This window comes from Gadus morhua, chromosome 5, assembly GCF_902167405.1.
Source record: "Gadus morhua chromosome 5, gadMor3.0, whole genome shotgun sequence".
Lineage (NCBI taxonomy): Eukaryota > Metazoa > Chordata > Actinopteri > Gadiformes > Gadidae > Gadus > Gadus morhua.
The window spans coordinates 23524609-23547193 of NC_044052.1; the positions used below are offsets into that span (position 1 = coordinate 23524609).

Below are 22585 nucleotides of genomic sequence, written 5' to 3' on the forward strand. Positions count from 1 at the left end.
AGAGAGGGGGGGGGGGGAGAGAGAGAGAAAAATAAATATATATTTAAACTTTCATGGTTTTCAAATCTTTTTGGGGCAAAAATAGGGTACCTGAAATAAATAAATAGCCTATTTTCATTGATGAGTTTCTAACCCCTCTACCGTCTCAGCTACTCTTCCCTCTCTGTGCTCAGTGTAACAGTGATCATACAGCGCGGTTCGGTCCTGCACACGCCCGGACTCCCGTTACAGCAGCTATCGTCATGATCTCTATAGTAACGATGATAAACATAACCCAAGTTCACGGCTTAACAGTTCAATAACCAACACAACACAATGAAACATGGCGGATAGCGAGAAAAAGGACAGACAGTAAAATGTCAATTGCATAAATGATGGATTTATTCCTTCAGAGATCAACAGTGGTTTACCTATGTGCCTGCTCTGAGATCACGTTTTCTCTAATGAGACCATGAAACCCTCACGGTTACAGGAACATTCATTTAAAAAACATCCTGACAAGGCATCCAAAGATCCGGCCTCCTCCAGTCTCTGAGGGATCACCGTTCAAGGCGTCCTACAATCAACATCCTGTTCGCCCGGAACGTCAATCAAAGTGAAAGCGGGATGTTGGCGTCTTACAATATAGCTTTACTAATGGCTAAGTCTGGTGATCTGTTTAGCGATTGGTCTGATAGTTAACTGTTACTCACTTGATTATTCAGGTGATGTGAATATGTTGTTCATGTGATGTGCACATGATTTTTGTCCATGATAAAATGATACATCTTATAGCCTACATTTAATGTTCCTTTTGATAAAAAACACTACGGGGGGGGGGGGGCACTACTGCTGTAGTGTATCAGTTAATGCACCAGACATGAGTCGGTGACGCCCACCAGGTCATGTGACTCTACCTGTTCTCTGCAGAGTGCTCTTCCCATAGGCCAGGTACATCTTCAGCCAATCAACACACTCCTTGGTGTAGTAGTTCTTCCTGTATTGATTACCAGCTCTATCCTGATCCAATCTCAGTTTGGTGGGGACAGCCTGACGTACTAGAGCGACCCAGGTCAGGGTCTTCAGGTCAAACGCTATGAAGTCCTCTCCATCGTAGGCAAACTGGTTATAACCATCAGTAGTATCATCCTCATCATCCCACTCACAGCCAGACATCACCTGAACAATGTGGGCACCTGAGAGAGAGAGAGAGAGAGAGAGAGAGAGAGAGAGAGAGAGAGAGAGAGAGAGAGAGAGAGAGAGAGAGAGAGAGAGAGAGAGAGAGAGAGAGAGAGAGAGAGAGAGAGAGAGAGAGAGAGAGGTTAACTCTCTGTCTGTAGGTTAACTGTCTGTCTGTCTGAAGGTTAACTGTCTCTCTGTCTGTAGGTTAACTGTCTGTCTGTAGGTTAACTGTCTGTCTGTAGGTTAACTGTCTGTCTGTCTGTAGGTTAACTGTCTGTCAGTCTGTAGGTTAAATGTCTGTCAGTCTGTAGGTTAACTGTCTGTCAGTCTGTAGGTTAACTGTCTGTCTGTAGGTTAACTGTCTGTCTGTCTGTAGGTTAACTGTCTGTCTGTCTGAAGGTTAACTGTCTGTCTGTAGGTTAACTGTCTGTCTGTCTGTAGGTTAACTGTCTGTCTGTCTGAAGGTTAACTGTCTGTCTGTAGGTTAAATGTCTGTCTGTCTGTAGGTTAACTGTCTGTCTGTCTGGGTGCTGCTCTAGAGGTATTATGGGATGCCCTATGTGGTCAGTACTGTGGCCTCTGGACATGTGGGTGTGTTACTTGGTAGTCATGGAAACGTGCGTGTGTGTGTGTGTGTGTGTGTGTGTGTGTGTGTGTGTGTGTGTGTGTGTGTGTGTGTGTATGTGTGTGTGTGCTCCTGCGTGTGTGTGTGTGCTCCTGTGTGTGTGTGTGTGTGTGTGTGTGTGTGTGCGCTCCTGTGTGTGTGTGTGCTCCTGTGTGTGTGCTCCTGTGTGTGTGTGTGCTCCTGTGTGTGTGTGTGCTCCTGTGTGTGTGTGTGCTCCTGTGTGTGTGTGTGTGTGTGTGTGTGTGTGTGTGTGTGTGTGTGTGTGTGTGTGTGTGTGTGTGTGTGTATATATAATGTATGAACATACCTCCCGTCTGGTTGAAGCGCTTCTTAGCAGTCTCTATGATGCCCTTGAAGACCTGCTGTTCAACCTGATATCTTCCAGTCTCCCTCTCCCAGTAGTCTGTGTCGTCTCTGGTGACCTGTTCCATCCAGGCCTGTTTGGGTACGGCTCTCTCACGGACGCTGTCATAGTGAACAAACTGAACCTCGTCCACCATCCCAACAGCCACAAACTCTGGGAAGGATGAGAGGCCAGACGACGCCGTGTGGAAATACCTCAGAGAGTGAATCACTGTGGACAGACAGACAGACAGACAGACAGACAGACAGACAGACAGACAGACAGACAGACAGACAGACAGACAGACAGGTTAATGCTGTACATCACTTGAGACAGACAGACAGACCCCCCCCCAGTGTGTGGCTCCACCCCCTCCTCCCCCCCCCCAGCATGTAGCTCCGCCCCCTCCCCCCCCCTAGCGTGTGACATCGCCCACCCCCCCCAGTATGTGGGTCCGCCCCCTCCCCCCCAGCATGTGTCCCCGCCTCCTCCCCCCCAGCATGTGGCCCCGCCCCCCCCCCCCCCCCCAGCATGTGGCCCCGCCCCCCCCCATGTGGCCCCGCCCCCTGTCTACAGAACATTTATGGAGGATTTCTTTTAACTGTATTGACAACTCTCCAGGTTACAGTGAAACGCTTTGTCTAAGCTTCATTTGAATCCTCCACTCAACTAGGAATGGGTTAACCTAGCTATCTGTGTTGTATACGGGGAATGGGTTAACCTAGCTATCTGTGTTGTATAGGGGGAATGGGTTAACCTAGCTATCTGTGTTGTATAGGGGGAACGGGTTAACCTAGCTATCTGTGTTGTATACAGGGAATGGGTTAACCTAGCTATCTGTGTTGTATAGGGGGAATGGGTTAACCTAGCTATCTGTGTTGTATAGGGGGAATGGGTTAACCTAGCTATCTGTGTTGTATAGGGGGAATGGGTTAACCTAGCTATCTGTGTTGTATAGGGGGAATGGGTTAACCTAGCTATCTGTGTTGTATAGGGGGATGGGTTAACCTAGCTATCTGTGTTAATAGCTAGGTTGATATGATGACATGAATTAAAGTGAGTAGGGTCGAACAGTATGAAAGTGGTTCTGATGAAACAACACATCTGTTGACTTTAAGAACAGATTCAGAAAGGTGAGGTGGAGGTGGAGGTGGAGGTGAGGTGAGGTGGAGGTGGAGGTGAGGTTTGTCCCCTACCTCCGTCCCTCCCAGTCTTCCCCCAGTTGGTCCTGATGAGGGCGGGGTCCAGGGGGGTGGGGATGTCCTCGATGCCTTTCAGCTGGACCACACACTCGTACCTCCCCCAGTCCTCCTGTGGGACGGCCGTGAGGTACAGGTCCACGCTGACCTGGAAGGTCCCGTCGTGGTTGGGGAGGACCTCCCCGGGGTCCACCTGCTCATGGAGCTCCTGGCCGTCTCTCCTCCAGAACACCACCACCCTGTCAGGGTAGAAGCCTGTAGCATGGCACACCACTGGGGAGGAGGGGCTCCTCTGGAGCAGAGACACCCGCGGACGCTCTGGAGTGAGAGGGGGGGGGGGGGGGGGGGAGAGGGGGGAGAGAGAGAGGGGGGGAGGGGGGAGAGAGCGAGAGAGAGAGAGGGGGAGAGAGAGAGAGAGGGGGGAGAGAGAGAGCGGGGGGGAGGGGAGAGAGAGGGGGGAGAGGGAGGGGGGGAGAGAGGGTGGGGGAGAGAGGGGGGGGGAGAGAGGGGGGAGGGGAGAGGGGGGAGAGAGAGAGGGGGGGGGGGAGAGAGAGGGGTGGGGGGAGAGAGAGAGAAAAATAAATCTTTTTGATTTTAAACTTCAAGGTTTTCAAATCTTTTTGGTGCAAAAATAGGGTACCTGAAATAAATAGCCTATTTTCATTCATGAGTTTCTAACCCCTCTACCGTCTCAGCTACTCTTCCCTCTCTGTGCTCAGTGTAACAGGGATCATACAGCGCGGTTCGGTCCTGCACACGCCCGGACTCCCGTTACAGCAGCTATCGTCATGATCTCTATAGTAACGATGATAAACATAACCCAAGTTCACGGCTTAACAGTTCAATAACCAACACAACACAATGAAACATGGCGGATAGCAAGAAAAAGGGCAGACAGTAAAATGTCAATTGCATAAATGATGGATTTATTCTGGTTGTGGTTTACCTATGTGCCTGCTCTGAGATCACGTTTTCTCTAATGAGGCCATGAAACCCTCACGTTTACAGGAACATTCATTTAAAAAACATCCTGACAAGGCATGCAACGATCCGGCCTCCTCCAGTCTCTGAGGGATCAGCGTTCAAGGCGTCCTACAATCAACATCCTGTTCGCCCGGAACGTCAATCAAAGTGAAAGCGGGATGTTGGCGTTTTACAATATAGCTTTACTAATGGCTAAGTCTGGTGATCTGTTTAGCGATTGGTCTGATAGTTAACTGTTACTCACTTGATTATTCAGGTGATGTGAATATGTTGTTCATGTGATGTGCACATGATTTTTGTCCATGATAAAATTACACATCTTGTAGCCTACATTTAATGTTCCTTTTGATAAAAAAAAAACGACGGGGGGGGGGGCACAACTGCTGTAGTGTATCAGTTAATCCACCAGACATGAGTCGGTGACACCCACCAGGTCATGTGACTCTACCTGTTCTCTGCAGAGTGCTCTTCCCATAGGCCAGGTACATCTTCAGCCAATCAACACACTCCTTGGTGTAGTAGTTCTTCCTGTATTGATTACCAGCTCTATCCTGATCCAATATCAGTTTGGTGGGGACAGCCTGACGTACTAGAGCGACCCAGGTCAGGGTCTTCAGGTCAAACGCTAGGAAGTCCTCTCCATCGTAGGCATACTGGTGATAACCATCAGTAGTATCATCCTCATCATCCCACTCACAGCCAGACATCACCTGAACAATGTGGGCACCTGAGAGAGAGAGAGAGAGAGAGAGAGAGAGAGAGAGAGAGAGAGAGAGAGAGAGAGAGAGAGAGAGAGAGAGAGAGGTTAACTGTCTGTCTGTAGGTTAACTGTCTCTCTGTCTGTAGGTTAACTGTCTGTCTGTCTGAAGGTTAACTGTCTCTCTGTCTGTAGGTTAACTGTCTGTCTGTAGGTTAACTGTCTGTCTGTCTGTAGGTTAACTGTCTGTCTGTCTGTAGGTTAACTATCTGTCTGTAGGTTAAATGTCTGTCTGTCTGTAGGTTAACTGTCTGTCTGTCTGTAGGTTAACTGTCTGTCTGTCTGTAGGTTAACTGTCTGTCTGTCTGTAGGTTAACTGTCTGTCTGTAGGTTAAATGTCTGTCTGTCTGTAGGTTAACTGTCTGTCTGTCTGTAGGTTAACTGTCTGTCTGTCTGGGTGCTGCTCTAGAGGTATTATGGGATGCCCTATGTGGTCAGTACTGTGGCCTCTGGACATGTGGGTGTGTTGGTAGTCATGGAAACGTGCGTGTGTGTGTGTGTGTGTGTGTGTGTGTGTGTGTGTGTGTGTGTGTGTGTGTGTGTGTGTGTGTGTGTGTGTGTGTGCGTGCGTGCGTGTGTGTGTATGTGTGTGTGTGCTCCTGCGTGTGTGTGCTCCTGCGTGTGTGCTCCTGTGTGTGTGTGTGTGTGTGTGTGTGTGTGTGTGTGTGTGTGTGTGTGTGCTCCTGTGTGTGTGTGTGTGTGTGTGCTCCTGTGTGTGTGTGTGTGTGTGCTCCTGTGTGTGTGTGTGTGTGTGTGTGTGTGTGCTCCTGTGTGTGTGTGTGTGTGTGTGTGTGTGTGTGTGTGTGTGTGTGTGTGTGTGTGTGTGTGTGTGTGTGTGTGTGTGTGTGTGTGTGTGTGTGTGTGTGTGCGTGTGTGTGTACATATATAATGTATGAACATACCTCCCGTCTGGTTGAAGCGCTTCTTAGCAGTCTCTATGATGCCCTTGAAGACCTGCTGTTCAACCTGATATCTTCCAGTCTCCCTCTCCCAGTAGTCTGGGTTGTCTGTGCTGACCCGGTCCATCCAGGCCTGTTTGGGTACGGCTCTCTCACTGACGCTGTCATAGTGAACAAACTGAACCCCATCCACCATCCCAACAGACACAAACTCTGGGAAGGATGAGAGGCCAGACGACGCCGTATGGAAATACCTCAGAGAGTGAATCACTGTGGACAGACAGACAGACAGACAGACAGACAGACAGACAGACAGACAGACAGACAGACAGACAGAGAGACAGAGAGACAGACAGACAGACAGACAGACAGACAGACAGGTTAATGCTGTACATCACTTGAGACAGACAGACAGACCCCCCCCCAGTGTGTGGCTCCACCCCCTCCTCCCCCCCCCCACCATGTAGCTCCACCCCCTCCTCCCCCCCCAGCATGTAGCTCCACCCCCTCCTCCCCCCCCCAGCATGTAGCTCCGCCCCCTCCCCCCCCCTAGCGTGTGACATCGCCCACCCCCCCCCAGTATGTGTCCCCGCCTCCTCCCCCCAGCATGTGTCCCCGCCTCCTCCCCCCCAGCATGTGGCCCCGCCTCCTCCCCCAGCATGTGGCCCCGCCCTCCCCCCCAGCTTGTGGCCCCGCCCCTCCCCCCCAGCATGTGGCCCAGCCCCCCCCCCCAGCATGTGGCCCCGCCCCCCCCCCCCCAGCATGTGGCCCCGCCCTCCCCCCCAGCATGTGGCCCCGCCCCCTGTCTACAGAACATTTATGGAGGATTTCTTTTAACTGTATTGACATCTCTCCAGGTTACAGTGAAACGCTTTGTCTAAGCTTCATTTGAATCCTCCACTCAACTAGGAATGGGTTAACCTAACTATCTGTGTTGTATAGGGGGAATGGGTTAACCTAGCTATCTGTGTTGTATAGGGGGAATGGGTTAACCTAGCTATCTGTGTTGTAAAGGGGAATGGGTTAACCTAGCTATCTGTGTTGTACAGGGGGAATGGGTTAACCTAGCTATCTGTGTTGTATAGGGGGAATGGGTTAACCTAGCTATCTGTGTTGTATAGGGGGAATGGGTTAACCTAGCTATCTGTGTTGTATAGGGGGAATGGGTTAACCTAGCTATCTGTGTTGTATAGGGGGAATGGGTTAACCTAGCTATCTGTGTTGTATAGGGGGAATGTGTTAACCTAGCTATCTGTGTTGTATAGGGGGAATGGGTTAACCTAGCTATCTGTGTTGTATAGGGGGAATGGGTTAACCTAGCTGTCTGTGTTGTATAGGGGGAATGGGTTAAGCTATCTGTGTTGTATAGGGGGAACGGGTTAACCTAGCTATCTGTGTTGTATAGGGGAATGGGTTAACCTAGCTATCTGTGTTGTATAGGGGGAATGGGTTAACCTAGCTATCTGTGTTGATAGCGGGGTTGATATGATGACATGAATTGATAAAGAATTAAAGTGAGTAGGGTCGAACAGTATGAAAGTGGTTCCGATAAACCAACACATCTGTTGACTTTAAGAACAGATTCAGAAAGGTGAGGTGGAGGTGGAGGTGGAGGTGGAGGTGAGGTGGAGGTGGAGGTGGAGGTGGAGGTGAGGTGGAGGTGAGGTGAGGTGGAGGTGAGGTGGAGGTGAGGTGAGGTGAGGTGGAGGTGGAGGTGAGGTGGAGGTGAGGTGGAGGTGAGGTGAGGTGGAGGTGAGGTGAGGTGTGTCCCCTACCTCTGTCCCTCCCAGTCTTACCCCAGTTGGTCCTGATGAGGGCGGGGTCCAGGGGGGTGGGGATGTCCTCGATGCCTTTCAGCTGGACCACACACTCGTACCTCCCCCAGTCCTCCTGTGGGACGGCCGTGAGGTCCAGGTCCACGCTGACCTGGAAGGTCCCGTCGTGGTTGGGGAGGACCTCCCCGGGGTCCACCTGCTCATGGAGCTCCTGGCCGTCTCTCCTCCAGAACACCACCACCCTGTCAGGGTAGAAGCCTGTAGCATGGCACACCACTGGGGAGGAGGGGCTCCTCTGGAGCAGAGACACCCGCGGACGCTCTGGAGAGAGAGGGGGGGGGGGGGGGGGGGGGTGGGGGGAGAGGGGGGAGAGAGAGAGGGGGGGAGGGGGGAGAGAGTGGGGGGAGGGAGAGAGACAGAGAGAGAGAGAGAGAGAGAGAGAGAGAGAGAGAGAGAGAGAGAGAGAGAGAGAGAGAGAGAGAGAGAGAGAGAGAGAGAGGGGGGGAGGGGGGAGAGAGGGGGGAGAGGGAGGGGGGGGGAGAGAGGGGGGAGGGGAGAGGGGGGGAGAGAGAAAGGGGGGGGAGAGAGAGGGGTGGGGGGAGAGAGAGAGAAAAATAAATCTTTTTGATTTTAAACTTCAAGGTTTTCAAATCTTTTTGGTGCAAAAATAGGGTACCTGAAATAAATAGCCTATTTTAATTCATGAGTTTCTAGCCCCTCTACCGTCTCAGCTACTCTTCACTCTCTGTGCTCAGTGTAACAGTGATCATACAGCGCGGTTAGGTCCTGCACACGCCCGGACTCCCGTTACAGCAGCTATCGTCATGATCTCTCTAGTAACGATGATAACATAACCCAAGTTCACGGGTTAACAGTTCAATAACCAACACAACACAATGAAACATGGCGGATAGCAAGAAAAAGGGCAGACAGTAAAATGTCAATTGCATAAATGATGATTTAATCCTTCAGAGATCAACAGTGGTTTACCTATGTGCCTGCTCTGAGATCACGTTTTCTCTAATGAGGCCATGAAACCCTCACGGTTACAGGAACATTCATTTAAAAAACATCCTGACAAGGCATGCAACGATCCGGCCTCCTCCAGTCTCTGAGGGATCAGCGTTCAAGGCGTCCTACAATCAACATCCTGTTCGCCCGGAACGTCAATCAAAGTGAAAGCGGGATGTTGGTGTTTTACAATATAGCTTTACTAATGGCTAAGTCTGGTGATCTGTTTAGCGATTGGTCTGATAGTTAACTGTTACTCACTTGATTATTCAGGTGATGTGAATATGTTGTTCATGTGATGTGCACATGATTTTTGTCCATGATAAAATTATACATCTTGTAGCCTACATTTAATGTTCCTTTTGATAAAAAAAAAACGACGGGGGGGGGGGGCACTACTGCTGAAGTGTATCAGTTAATGCACCAGACATGAGTCGGTGACGCCCACCAGGTCATGTGACTCTACCTGTTCTCTGCAGAGTGCTCTTCCCATAGGCCAGGTACATCTTCAGCCAATCAACACACTCCTTGGTGTAGTAGTTCTTCTTGTATTGATTACCAGCTCTATCCTGATCCCATCTCAGTTTGGTGGGGACAGCCTGACGTACTAGAGCGACCCAGGTCAGGGTCTTCAGGTCAAACGCTATGAAGTCCTCTCCATCGTAGGCATACTGTTCATGACCATCAGTAGTATCATCCTCATCATCCCACTCACAGCCAGACATCACCTGAACAATGTGGGCACCTGAGAGAGAGAGAGAGAGAGAGAGAGAGAGAGAGAGAGAGAGAGAGAGAGAGAGAGAGAGAGAGAGAGAGAGAGGGAGGGGGAGAGAGAGAGAGAGAGAGAGAGAGAGAGAGAGAGAGAGAGAGAGAGGTTAACTGTCTGTAGGTTAACTGTCTGTCAGTCTGTAGGTTAAATGTCTGTCTGTCTGTAGGTTAACTGTCTGTCTGTCTGTAGGTTAACTGTCTGTCTGTAGGTTAACTGTCTGTCTGTCTGAAGGTTAACTGTCTGTCTGTAGGTTTACTGTCTGTCTGTCTGTAGGTTAACTGTCTGTCTGTCTGTAGGTTAACTGTCTGTCTGTCTGAAGGTTAACTGTCTGTCTTTAGGTTAACTGTCTGTCTGTCTGTAGGTTAACTGTCTGTCTGTCTGTAGATTAACTGTCTGTCTGTAGGTTAACTGTCTGTCTGTCTGGGTGCTGCTCTAGAGGTATTATGGGATGCCCTCTGTGGTCAGTACTGTGGCCTCTGGACATGTGGGTGTGTTGGTAGTCATGGAAACGTGCGTGTGTGTGTGTGTGTGTGTGCTCCTGCATGTGTGTGTGTGTGTGTGTGCTCCTGTGTGTGTGTGTGTGCTCCTGTGTGTGTGTGTGTGTGTGTGTGTGTGTGTGTGTGTGTGTGTGTGTGTGTGTGTGTGTGTGTGTGTGTGTGTGTGTGTGTGTGTGTGTGTGCATATATAATGTATGAACATACCTCCCGTCTGGTTGAAGCGCTTCTTAACAGTCTCTATGATGCCCTTGAAGACCTGCTGTTTACCCAGCCCTCTATTAGCAGCCCTCTCCCAGTAGTCTGTGTCGTCCCTGGTGACCTGTTCCATCCAGGCCTGTTTGGGTACGGCTCTCTCACGGACGCTGTCATAGTGAACAAACTGAACCTCATCCACCATCCCAACAGACACAAACTCTGGGAAGGACGAGAGGCCAGACGACCCCGTGTCGAAATACCTCAGAGAGTGAATCACTGTGGACGGACAGAAAGACAGACAGACACAGGTTAATGCTGTACATCACTTGAGACAGACAGAGAGACAGACCCCCCCCCCCCAGCGTGTGGCTCCACCCCCTCCCCCCCCCCCCCCAGCATGTGCCCCCCCCCAGCATGTAGCTCTGCCCCCTCCCCCCCAGCGTGTGACTCCGCCCACCCCCCCAGTATATGGGTCCGCCCCCTCCCCCCCAGCATGTGTCCCCGCCTCCTCCCCCCCAGCATGTGGCCCCGCCCCCCCCCCCCCTAGCATGTGGCCCCGCCCCCTGTCTACAGAACATTTATGGAGGATTTATTTTAACTGTATTGACATCTCTCCAGGTTACAGTGAAACGCTTTGTCTAAGCTTCATTTGAATCCTCCACTCAACTAGGAATGGGTTAACCTAACTATCTGTGTTGTATAGGGGGAATGGGTTAACCTAGCTATCTGTGTTGTATAGGGGGAATGGGTTAACCTAGCTATCTGTGTTGTATAGGGGGAATGGGTTAACCTAGCTATCTGTGTTGTATAGGGGGAATGGGTTAATCTAGCTATCTGTGTTGTATAGGGGGAATGGGTTAACCTAGCTATCTGTGTTGTATAGGGGGAATGGGTTAATCTAGCTATCTGTGTTGTATAGGGGGAATGGGTTAACCTAGCTATCTGTGTTGTATACAGGGAATGGGTTAACCTAGCTATCTGTGTTGTATACAGGGAATGGGTTAACCTAGCTATCTGTGTTGTATAGGGGGAATGGGTTAACCTAGCTATCTGTGTGGATAGCTAGGTTGATATGATGACATGAATTGATAAAGAATTAAAGTGAGTAGGGTCGAACAGTATGAAAGTGGTTCTGATAAACCAACACATCTGTTGACTTTAAGAACAGATTCAGAAACCCAACATCATCATCCGGTTTAGTCTCAGACTAACTTTCGTTTTCTCAGCTCGGACACAAAATGAAACGCAGTCGAAACAAAACGCAAACTGGTTTCTGAAAATTCAGTTTAAATATCGGAACAAGTGAATGATTAATCATCCTGTGGATTAGTTGTTCGAGTTTGAGATTGTACACAAACGCAGTTTCATATCAACAGTAAAGACAGCGAAACTAAGCACTGCTTCGGGACCACAATAGTTCTAGTTCCGGTTCTATGCATAGTTCGGACCGAGACGCTCTGAAGGGTCCTACCTGCAGACCCCCCGGAGAGGAGCCCCAGCAGCAGCAGCAGTCCCAACGCCCTCATGATGAGTGTGGAGGATGGTCGTCTGGTCTCCTGAAGTTCTGAACCGGCGGGACTCAAAACTATGTAAAGATCAAAAACATGTGAGCAACAAACAACACAAGTCAAGGTTATTAAAGTAATGAAATAAAACTCAGCATCTCCGGTGATGCGCTCGAGGTGTGGGTGTGTCCGTAGCGCTGCGGGGCGGGGGGCGTTATCAACACAGTGAGAGCCGACTGTTCTGGGAGCCGTTGAATGAACCGGCAAAACTGAAAGAGAAAGTAACCGAGTGACGCAGTAAACCCGCTCAGACCTGCTCCGCTCCTGGTTCCCGGTCAGACCAGGCAGTGGGCATTTTAGGCACGGGCAGCCGCCCGGGCGCCACGAGCGGTCAAAAATAATAATCATCCGCGATGCGAAGCGGTTTTCTATGACGTACCATAACATTGTGTGGGAAATTGGCATATTGGCGCCCCCTCTGGCTGAAGGCGCACCGCTGAAAAGGTGCCGTGCACAGACGGACTGAAACTCCTACTGAAGTGGCGTAGGGTCATGATACCACCTCTCCTGGTCCCGGGTGAGGTCATCCTTCGGAGGCTGACACGATGCTGAGCAGCGCGGCGGTGCTAGGGTTAGGGTTAGGGTCAGGGTTAGGTTTAGGGTTAGGGTTACATGTGTCATCATCATTTACTGTGTCCATACTTTATATTTCACTGACGATACCCGTCATGACCAGTAGATGGAGCCAGATCTCCTTAGATTCCTTCGTCTCCGACAAACTGCTCTAAAAGGTTGAGAATGATCGGGCCCGAGGCAGGGTAAGTGCAGACCACTTTCCAGAGAGATTGATAGAGCGACGTCCTTCTTCTTTTGGATAGTTATTCCCAGTCTCTGATTGGCTGACGTTTCACCAAAGTAGTCTATTTTAAGTCCCAACGAATCTGTAACTAGATAATTATTCTGTCAACTGGACACCGCGATCACACAGTACTGGATTGGATCCCCCTGTAAACATTTTTTTTTTTCACAGATTTTATTTTTTTCTCCCCTTTTCGAGGTTAGGATTTGAGATTCTCGTTTGTTTTTGTCCTCACTTCGTGTATTTAGTTAACGATCATCTATAATCCATCTGTAAATACGGCATGCTTACGGAAGTCAATTCCCTTTAGAATGTCTCACAAACATATTGCGATGGGCAAGAAGTTCCCCCCCCAGCTATGAGAACATCTACATGGCTGGGTTCCTACATTCTGCTCTGCAGTCTTGCCCGTTGCTGCCACAGGTGAACTGTCGGTTCCTGGACGACATCTTCGGGGTCATAGCTTGGATAACTTTCACACATCACCCTACTATGAAGGTTAAGTATACAGAAACACACACAACACGTCGATTTTATGAACACAACTTTTTTTTTCCCAAACACAAACGCACCCCACACAGTCCTTCACACAAGAGCTTATTTCAAACCCAGCGACACACACGCACTCAGGGCCGACAGACTGCGGGGGAAAGTGAGGCAGTCCTGGGGGGGCCCAAGGCAGAGGGGGGGCCCATGGCAATAAAAAAAAAAAAAGTTTTTTTATTTCTTTTGAATTATCCACCAGCCCATAGTGTTAGGAATCGCACACGGCCACGTCCCCGTCCGTCCGTCCCCCCCATGCAACAATTGTTCTCTACCCCAGTACCTCTTGTATACAGGGCCCAGGATTTGGTGCCACGGCCCTGCACGCACTCCTCCATGAAGGAGCTCTCACCCCCAGCCCACGTTGGCGGGTATTATTAAATCACAATCATCGGGTTGCACAGACTCTGAACGGAGGAGACGGTGGGGGACCCCCCCGCCCCCCCTGCCCCCACTGCCCTAACCTAAACCCTGTCCGAACCTTAACCACCCGTCCCTCTGTGCGTCTCCTCCCCCCCCCCCCCCCCCCCCCCATTCTATCTCCACAGCGTTCTCCCTCACCACGTATCACCGTAACCCCCCCCCCCCCCCCCCCCCCCCCCCGTCTCACCGTAACCCACCCCCCCCCCCCCCCCCCCGTATCACCGTAACCCGCCCGCGGCCCCCACTGTGGACCCCCACCACCTCCCTAACCCTAACCCTAACCAGCTCCCCTCCTCTACGCCTCCCCTTAACCGGCTCCCCTCCAACCCTGGAGGGGCCGACTTAGGGTCCGCCCCCGTCCACAGGCCGGCTGAGGGGAGGCCCCCACTAGGAGGGCCTGGATCCCTGAGTCAGGGGGTCCTCCCCAACAGGCTGACATCAGGAGCGGAGACGATCGGGGGGGGGGGGGGGGGGGCAGCCACACACACACATCGTACCCCTCATCAGCACATTGACACAACACATTACACACACTCCACACTGAAACACACATTCACACGCGCACAACACAACAAACCCACACTCCAACCCCACACTATCAGCCTACAGGAACAACAGGACCTCCAGGATGTCCTGGTGGGGGCCTCTTCTCCCCAGATATCAGAAGCCCCGCCCCCTCCACACCAAAGCCACTCTCAGCAGCTGGTGGTCGTCTGGAACCAGCACGCCTCCACCTCCAGCCCTGTCACACTAAACCTCACCATGCAGGACCAAAACATCCTCTACGCCGTCACATGCTCTGAATGCCACGTCATATATGACAGCGAAACAAAGCACACGATGCTCACCCGACTTAAACAGCTCTTATATACTACACACGTAGGCACACTCAACACTCACATCGTCCAACACTTCCAAACTCACCCCATCACCTCACTGTTCATCACCGGGCTGGAGGTGAAGGCGTGCTGGGCGGACAGACAGAGGAAGGAGGCGGAGCAGAGGTGGAGAGCCAAGCTTAAGACCCTCCCCCCCGTGGGCCTGAACATCAGGGAGTGGGGGCCGCACTGGGACGCTGCTGGGGGCGCTGGGGGGTCCTGGGACTCCTCCTGGGGGGTTCCCTGCATGGCGTCGGGTCGACTGTGCGTTTTAATATGTTACACGTTTTTATCCTTACTGTTGATCCTTCACATCATGATCTATTGAGGCCTTCCACCTCTTTCACTCTTCCTTTTATTCTGTTGGAGGCTTCTTTTATGTGAAGGATGGTATGAATGTGTGAATGGTTTCACTAAGCCTTATTTATCTTTATTTCATATACCCATTTATTTATTTATTTACTCAGTTTTATCTATTTTGCACATTATCTGCCAGCACTTATTTGTGTGTTTTTAATACTTCCTGCATGCTTTTGCCATGTTTATGTGTATTTTTATGTCTGTGCATTTTTTAAATTAAAGGTATCCTGCATTTTTCACCCATGAGTTCTTCTGAGATTGCAGTGGGCTCCTTTTTATTCCCATGTTTTGTATTTATGCGCATGATTGACTGTTTATGAGAGGATGTGTATGGATGTAAGTCGGATTGGTTCCCTGAAGGACCGAGCTGTGTGCGTACTTTGCTATGAAATCGTTGTCTGTAGCCCTTCTCTGATCTCCGATGGAGGATACATGAAGGAGGCTGAGCAGTTCAGAGGTTATCTTTAATGGATTACCAAACAGAGCCACCCTCATCTCCGGATTAAAGACGTGTCTTCCAGGACTGTAGAAAGACGCGTGACTGATATGGATGAAAACGTACGACACCAGTAGACTCCTGTTCAGAGGAGCCGAACCGTTCAGACAGGTTTACTTCCATAGGTGACGGCATTTTAACTATCTTCACATTGCTATCATTGGAATGATAATAATTAATAATATAATCATTATATTTCATAATGATATATTTATCCTCCTACACATTCACCGAGCGAAGACTATGACGGTAAAATGCACATTTCTCGCTAGAAATGTTTACATAAACACTTTTAATGGCGTTACTATACTAACCCAAATTATCATATTTTCCACCCAGAATAAAAAGTATGTCCGCCATTTTCACAGAAAAAAAATCTAAAATGATCCAATAGGAAAGATGCTCCCAGCGTCTATTAGAGCCGTAGTCGGGTTAAAACAGGAGTGAATGGGCTGCTGGAGCACCCGCTATGAACGCCAAACATCGCCGGGTATCGGGGTATGGCGTTACATTGTAGTGAATTGAACCCCCTCTCCGTCTGCAGAATACTCAGAAGGGCACCTTTACCGTCAGTGACAGACGCTAAGGGGCCCTTGACAACAGTTGGAATTTGAAGTGAGACTGTGTTGGTTATCCCATAGTGTCAGTGTCAGTTTATCATCACAGAGTGTCCGAGTCTGTGACAGTCATGCGATGATGCGTTTATTTGGTTTACACACACACACACACACACACACACACACACACACACTTCACGATCACTTTTCAGTCAATGATTTATTTTCTTGTTGTTTCACTTCTTGTCTGTTCTTGGTTCTCTCATATTTCTTATTATTCCGATGTTTGGTCATCAACACTAGGTCTACCTTAGCTTGGCACATGGAGTCATTCCCGTTATCTAGGCTGGCAGACCACTTTAATGAAGGGACATATTTGGAAGCATTGTTTTTTTGCAACAGACTAACGATGTCAGTGATATGATACACTGATCGTTTAAAACAGCCCTTATGGAACGTGACCACATCTTTACTTTCTGTCTCCAGAGAGAGAGACCCGAGTCTCCAAGCAGTCAAGTCTCAAGTAGTTCAAGTCCAGTCTCCCAGCAGGGAGTCAGAGTCCAGTCTCACAGCAGGGAGTCTGAGTCCAGTCTCACAGCAGGGAGTCAGAGTCCAGTCTCACAGCAGGGAGTCTGAGTCCAGTCTCCCAGCAGGGAGTCAGAGTCCAGTCTCACAGCAGGGAGTCAGAGTCCAGTCTCACAGCAGGGAGTCAGAGTCCAGTCTCACAGCAGGGAGTCAGAGTCCAGTCTCACAGCAGGGAGTCTGAGTCCAGTCTCACAGCAGGGAGTCTGAGTCCAGTCTCACAGCAGGGAGTCAGAGTCCAGTCTCACAGCAGGGAGTCAGAGTCCAGTCTCACAGCAGGGAGTCTGAGTCCAGTCTCCCAGCAGGGAGTCTGAGTCCAGTCTCACAGCAGGGAGTCAGAGTCCAATCTCACAGCAGGGAGTCTGAGTCCCGTCTCACAGCAGGGAGTCTGAGTCCAGTCTCACAGCAGGGAGTCAGAGTCCAGTCTCACAGCAGGGAGTCTGAGTCCAGTCTCACAGGTCATGTCAAGCCTCAAGTCTCCAGCTCTGCTTTCACACATATTATTAAAGATTCATAATGACTTTTTTTTAAATAAATGTAGCAATAAGAATGTTATTTTATCCATAGAATGTGAACTATTTTAATCTTGTTTCAGACTTGATAGTCCCTGTGTCTCTTTAATAACCTGCTCAGGGTTGTTGGCCGAATTCCGCACTGTTGACAAGTGATTGATGAGGACGCATCGACTCTGTGGGCAGCTATGGGATTAACACATTATTACCCAGCATACATTTGGAAGCGATACGCCTGCGTCTGTATGTTTTAACGTTAACTGTTAGTGGGAAAATAAAACAACTATTCATTCAACGCAAAGTTCACCATACAAAAATTCTTTATTTATTTAAATGTTTGGTTGCAATCTCATTCTCCACCTAAAACAGCTGCTTAATAACATCAATAAATATCAGTAACAGTACATTAGTTACTTTATAAACCAACTGTAGATTACAAAGCATTATCTCAAACAGCAACCTTTATACATAATACTGTACACCAGTTGTAGGCCCATCCTGCCCCGTCTTCCTCTGCTCTCATCTCCTCCACTAGAGGGCAGTCACGGCCTGTGAATGCAGAGTGACAGTAGGAGGGGTTATCTCCTCTGAGCCATAAAGTGGGAGGGGTTATCTCCTCTGAGCCATACAGTGGGAGGGGTTATCTCCTCTGAGCCATACAGTGGGAGGGGTTATCTCCTCTGAGTCATAAAGTGGGAGGGGTTATCTCCTCTGAGCCATAAAGTGGGAGGGGTTATCTCCTCTGAGCCATAGCTGCTCATGTTAAAATGGGGCATCGTTATGAGATTTTATTTTGTGGTATTGTTGTCACTCATGAACGCTTCAAATTCGCATATCATTACGGCTCTGGCCAAGGTGACTCTTGACCAATAGTCTATGAATGGAGTTTGTTTATTTTTTCTAAGTCATTAGTACTGATATCAAATAAATCCCGTGGTCGTCTGAAAGAGAAAGTGACTCTTTCCTCCGCGTGGGTTCAGACGAGGCGACGCGGGCTGGATATCGGTTTACTAGACTGAACATTTATCAATTACTGCTGAAGTCTAATGTGACAGGATATATACACACTGTAGGTCCTCTTGTACCAGGTAACTACGTAAATGGGGTCTGTGTGTGTGAGTGAGTGAGTGAGTGAGTGAGTGAGTGAGTGAGTGAGCAAGTGAGTGAGTGAGTGAGTGAGTGAGTGAGAGAGAGAGAGAGAGAGAGAGTGTGTGCAGTGTAGGTATGTTTGTTTTGTGCCAGAGGAGTCAAAGGAAAGTGAAAGTCAGAGAGACTCTCCTGCTCTACTGCGTCCTGATATCAGATGTTTCATGCTGACCGACCAAACACACACACACACACACACACACACACACACACACACACACACACACACACACACACACACACACACACACACACACACACACACACACACACACACACACACACACACACACACTGGGACGATTTAAGAGTGAAGTTTGTGTGTAACCATGGACACCGTGGGCAGTGAGGCTCTCGTATCTGTGGAATCTCCCGCCAGTTAATAAATGTTTTTGTGAATGTATATGTATCACATTGCTTCTCAGTTTTTTATAACTTTATATAATATTTCTGTATTATTAATTTCAATTATTATTATATTATTGAATTATTAAATTCAATTTCATATTAGTTTCAAATCAATTAGAGTATCTACTTGTCAATTTAATCTTAAGGATTAACCTATAACCTAACTACCTTTAATAATAAACCTAACCTCTTAACAAAGCATATGTATACTGTGTATATATAATGATGTATAATGCAATATTATAGATAATATATAATAATAGAAATTACAAAAACAAATTGTGGTTGTGGTCATACGCCAGTAGTTTCTGCCCTACTGAAATTTAGGGTCACCGCACGCTACTGACTAAGGGGGGTACGATAGGACCAATCAGCACTCAGGGAAGTACGATAGGACCAATCAGCATTAAGGGAGGTACGATAGAAACCCGTATGTTCCGACGCAGCTGAGAACTTAGAGAAAGGTCTGTCTGCAGCATCACATGACCACAGAGAGGTCTGTAGCATCACATGACCACAGAGAGGTCTGTAGCATCACATGACCACAGAGAGGTCTGTAGCATCACATGACCACAGAGAGGTCTGTAGCATCACATGACCACAGAGAGGTCTGCAGCATCACATGACCACAGAGAGGTCTGTAGCATCACATGACCACAGAGGTCTGTAGCGTCACATGACCACAGAGAGATCTGTAGCATCACATGACCACAGAGAGGTCTGTAGCATCACATGACCACAGAGAGGTCTGCAGCATCACATGACCACAGAGAGGTCTGTAGCATCACATGACCACAGAGAGGTCTGTAGCATCACATGACCACAGAGGTCTGTAGCGTCACATGACCACAGAGAGATCTGTAGCATCACATGACCACAGAGAGGGGGTGTGACATAAAACACAGTCTTGGATAAAGTGGAGAACATTCCGTTAAGCCTGTAAAATGAAACCCTGAAAAGTTAATCTACCACAACATGAAATAAGCAGACTGGAATTGGGAGTTGGAAACTTTATTGACAGCAAAAAGAAAAAAACTGCTTGCAATATGTTAATTATAAATCCCACAAAACCAGTGTATTCCAGCAACTCTAAAATATTTTCCAAAAAGACTGATGTGATAATGATTATTTTATATATATATATATATATATATATATATATATATATATATATATATATATATATATAGTATTAAAGAAGGTTTAATTAGGGACAAGAACAGTCTGAATCAACGGTCTGGCCGGTCCGGCTAAACATCTTAAACATTATAAACTTGCTTACTCCGGGTAGGAAATGAGTCCTTAGCCCAAGTGAAGGAGTTCAAGTACCTCAGGGTCTTGTTCGCGAGTGAGGGTACTATGGAGCGTGAGATTGGCCGGAGAATCGGAGCAGCGGGGGCGGTATTGCGTTCGCTTTACCGCACCGTTGTTACGAAAAGAGAGCTGAGCCGCAAGGCAAAGCTCTCGATCTACCGGTCGATCTTCGTTCCTATCCTCACCTATGGTCATGAGGGTTGGGTGATGACCGAAAGGACGAGATCGCGGGTACAAGCGGCCGAGATGAGTTTTCTCAGAAGGGTGGCTGGCGTCTCCCTTAGGGATAGGGTGAGAAGCTCAGCCATCCGTGAGGAACTCGGATTAGAGCCGCTGCTCCTTTACTTAGAAAGGAGTCAGCTGAGGTGGTTCGGGCATCTGGTAAGGATGCCCACTGGGCGCCTTCCTTGGGAGGTGTTTCAGGCACGTCCAGTGGGGAGGAGACCTCGGGGAAGACCCAGGACTAGGTGGAGAGATTATATCTCAACACTGGCCTGGGAACGCCTCGGGATCCCCCCGTCAGAGTTGGTCAATGTGGCCCGGGAAAGGGAAGTCTGGGGCCCCCTGCTTGAGCTGCTCCCCCCGCGACACGACCCTGGATAAGCGGACGAAGATGAGATGAACATTATAAACCCACACGTTAAACCAACGTTATGCGGTGAGCAACCGCATCCTAACTAAGATGGCCGCTCATGAGGGAGATCATGTTGCCATGGTTTCAAAGCATCAGTTACAGATTGAAGAGTCAACCAATTACTCAACAAATTATCAAATGCACAATTTAATGGAATATGACCGTGATTTTAGTTGGTAATAATCACTTTGTTATACTGTAATAAGAGTAGATAATGATTTCATTTATTGAAGCTTTCTTAGTGATTAATTGTTGTTTTCCAGATCAAAGTGAGTCAGAGTGTTGTCGTTGAGTCTGAGGCGATCTGAGCCCCACGCCTGATGGTCAGGATTATGAATGATGATCAATCCTCCAACGAGAAGCCTCTTCATCATTCAGCTCTAAACACCAAGGGAGCACAGGTCAGCTCCAACCATCTATCAGCACCTCACTGCTCACTACCTCATCATGAGCCCACCACATGATAGGGCTTGTACCGTTGGACTCCTTGGAGTCTCTTTCATATGGCAGATCGTTTGTGTAGATAGCATGAGTTTAAAGAGATTGTTGAAGCATTACTGTTAGCGTTTAGCTTCTACCTCATGTGAGTAAACCACATAAGAAGCAGCTAGCCTCTAGCATATAAACAGGGTCCCCACACACAAACACCGATACATAACAATCATATTTCAAATCCATAAATCTTTTTAGGGTTGAAAACCAAGTTGTGACCAAACTAATACTATTACAATATCACAATCACTGATGAATACTGTTATAATATTACTATCACTGATGAATACTGTTATAATATCACTATCAATGATGAATACTGTTATAATATTACTATCACTGATGAATACTGTTATAATATTACTATCACAGATGAATACATTTCCAAATTTTATTACCACTGATTAATACTATCACAATATTAATATCACTGTGATAAAGCACAAAATATATTACTGTGATGAAGTACTATTTATATTACTGGTATGAAGTACTATATATATTACTGTGATGAAGTACTATTGATGTTACTGTGATGAAGTACTATATATATTCCTCTCATGAAGTACTGCAGTAATGTACTGTGAAGACATTAGTGCCCTCCCACCCATCCTCCAAAGAGTTGTGATGTCACAGAATACTGACCTTGGGGTCAGGGGTCGGGGCCAGAAGATGTTTCTGTCCGTCAGGGATCTCAGAGCTGGTGTCAGAACCTGGCAAGAAGCAGACGGTGAGGAGCTGAACGGATCTACAGAGCTAGGTGTATCTAGATCTATAGAGCTAGGTGTATCTAGATCCATAGAGCTAGGTGTATCTAGATCTACAGAGCTAGGTGTATCTAGATCTACAGAGCTAGGTGTATCTAGATCTACAGAGCTAGGTGTATCTAGATCTATTAGAGCTAGGTGTATCTAGATCCACAGAGCTAGGTGTATCTAGATCCATAGAGCTAGGTGTATCTAGATCTACAGAGCTAGGTGTATCTAGATCTACAGAGCTAGGTGTATCTAGATCTACAGAGCTAGGTGTATCTAGATCTACAGAGCTAGGTGTATCTAGATCTACAGAGCTGTATAGTCCACAGACCAGTCACCATGGTCTCTGTGTTGGTAGTATTGTTAATCATGAGAGCAGAACTGCAGTAAAAACACACGTTACTCACCAGCTGCTGGACGTTTGGCTGAACCTAAGGATCAGGAGAAATGATCAGTGTGTGACAGTGGTCAACATCCTCATGTTGTCTACTTTCATATTCTTAATGCCTCAACATCACTGGGGCCTGGACCTTAGAGGAGGTTCTTCCTCCAGTGATGGAGAGGTTTCTACCACCAGACCGCTAGAGCATCACGACGACCAATCAGAGTCCAGGAAGGGACGCAGCGAGGGGGCAGGAAGTAGGGGCAGCTGGGGGTCAGGGGTCAGCTCACTCACCGTTCCTATTCCTGTACCAACAGACCCCCGCCAGGACCAGAGCTCCAACCAGGAGGAGGGCCCCCGCCACAGAGCCAGGGACGAGGAAGGGCCCCGGGAGACCTTCAGGGGAAGAGAGAGCAGGAGATCAGGAGGAGGGCCCCAAGGAGGTGGAGGTGAGGTGGAGGTGAGGTGGAGGTGAAGGTGGAGGTGAAGGTGGAGGTGGAGGTGAGGTGGAGGTGGAGGTGAGG

At 48.6% G+C, this 22585-nt stretch overlaps 1 protein-coding gene and 2 long non-coding RNA genes across 7 annotated transcripts in view; 1 reads left to right on the forward strand and 2 right to left on the reverse strand.

Moving 5' to 3' along the window:
* Window positions 1-16370, forward strand: part of LOC115544509 (uncharacterized) — a 28621-nt gene extending 12251 nt beyond the window's left edge. The window contains exon 3 of the long non-coding RNA XR_003976889.1: window positions 16323-16370. This is a non-coding gene — a long non-coding RNA (uncharacterized LOC115544509). The remainder of the gene's footprint in view (window positions 1-16322) is intronic.
* The window catches only part of LOC115544457 (uncharacterized), a 993561-nt gene that overhangs the window by 932707 nt on the left and 38269 nt on the right, over window positions 1-22585 (reverse strand). For 3 of the 5 annotated variants that reach the window (XM_030357424.1, XM_030357422.1, XM_030357423.1), the window contains exons 14-21: window positions 10225-10491; window positions 9221-9499; window positions 7765-8064; window positions 5972-6238; window positions 4761-5039; window positions 3326-3646; window positions 2094-2360; window positions 897-1175 (exon numbers count right to left, since the gene is read on the reverse strand). In XM_030357424.1, the coding sequence (XP_030213284.1) occupies window positions 897-1175; window positions 2094-2360; window positions 3326-3646; window positions 4761-5039; window positions 5972-6238; window positions 7765-8064; window positions 9221-9499; window positions 10225-10491 (2259 nt within the window). The remainder of the gene's footprint in view (window positions 1-896; window positions 1176-2093; window positions 2361-3325; window positions 3647-4760; window positions 5040-5971; window positions 6239-7764; window positions 8065-9220; window positions 9500-10224; window positions 10492-22585) is intronic. The other 2 variants (XM_030357421.1, XM_030357425.1) reach the window with 2 other exon arrangements.
* On the reverse strand, window positions 20765-22349 carry LOC115544497 (uncharacterized). The gene is made up of 4 exons (XR_003976872.1): window positions 22210-22349; window positions 22087-22110; window positions 21570-21637; window positions 20765-20812 (listed from the first exon to the last, which is right to left on the reverse strand). It is a non-coding gene; the product is annotated as an uncharacterized LOC115544497 (long non-coding RNA).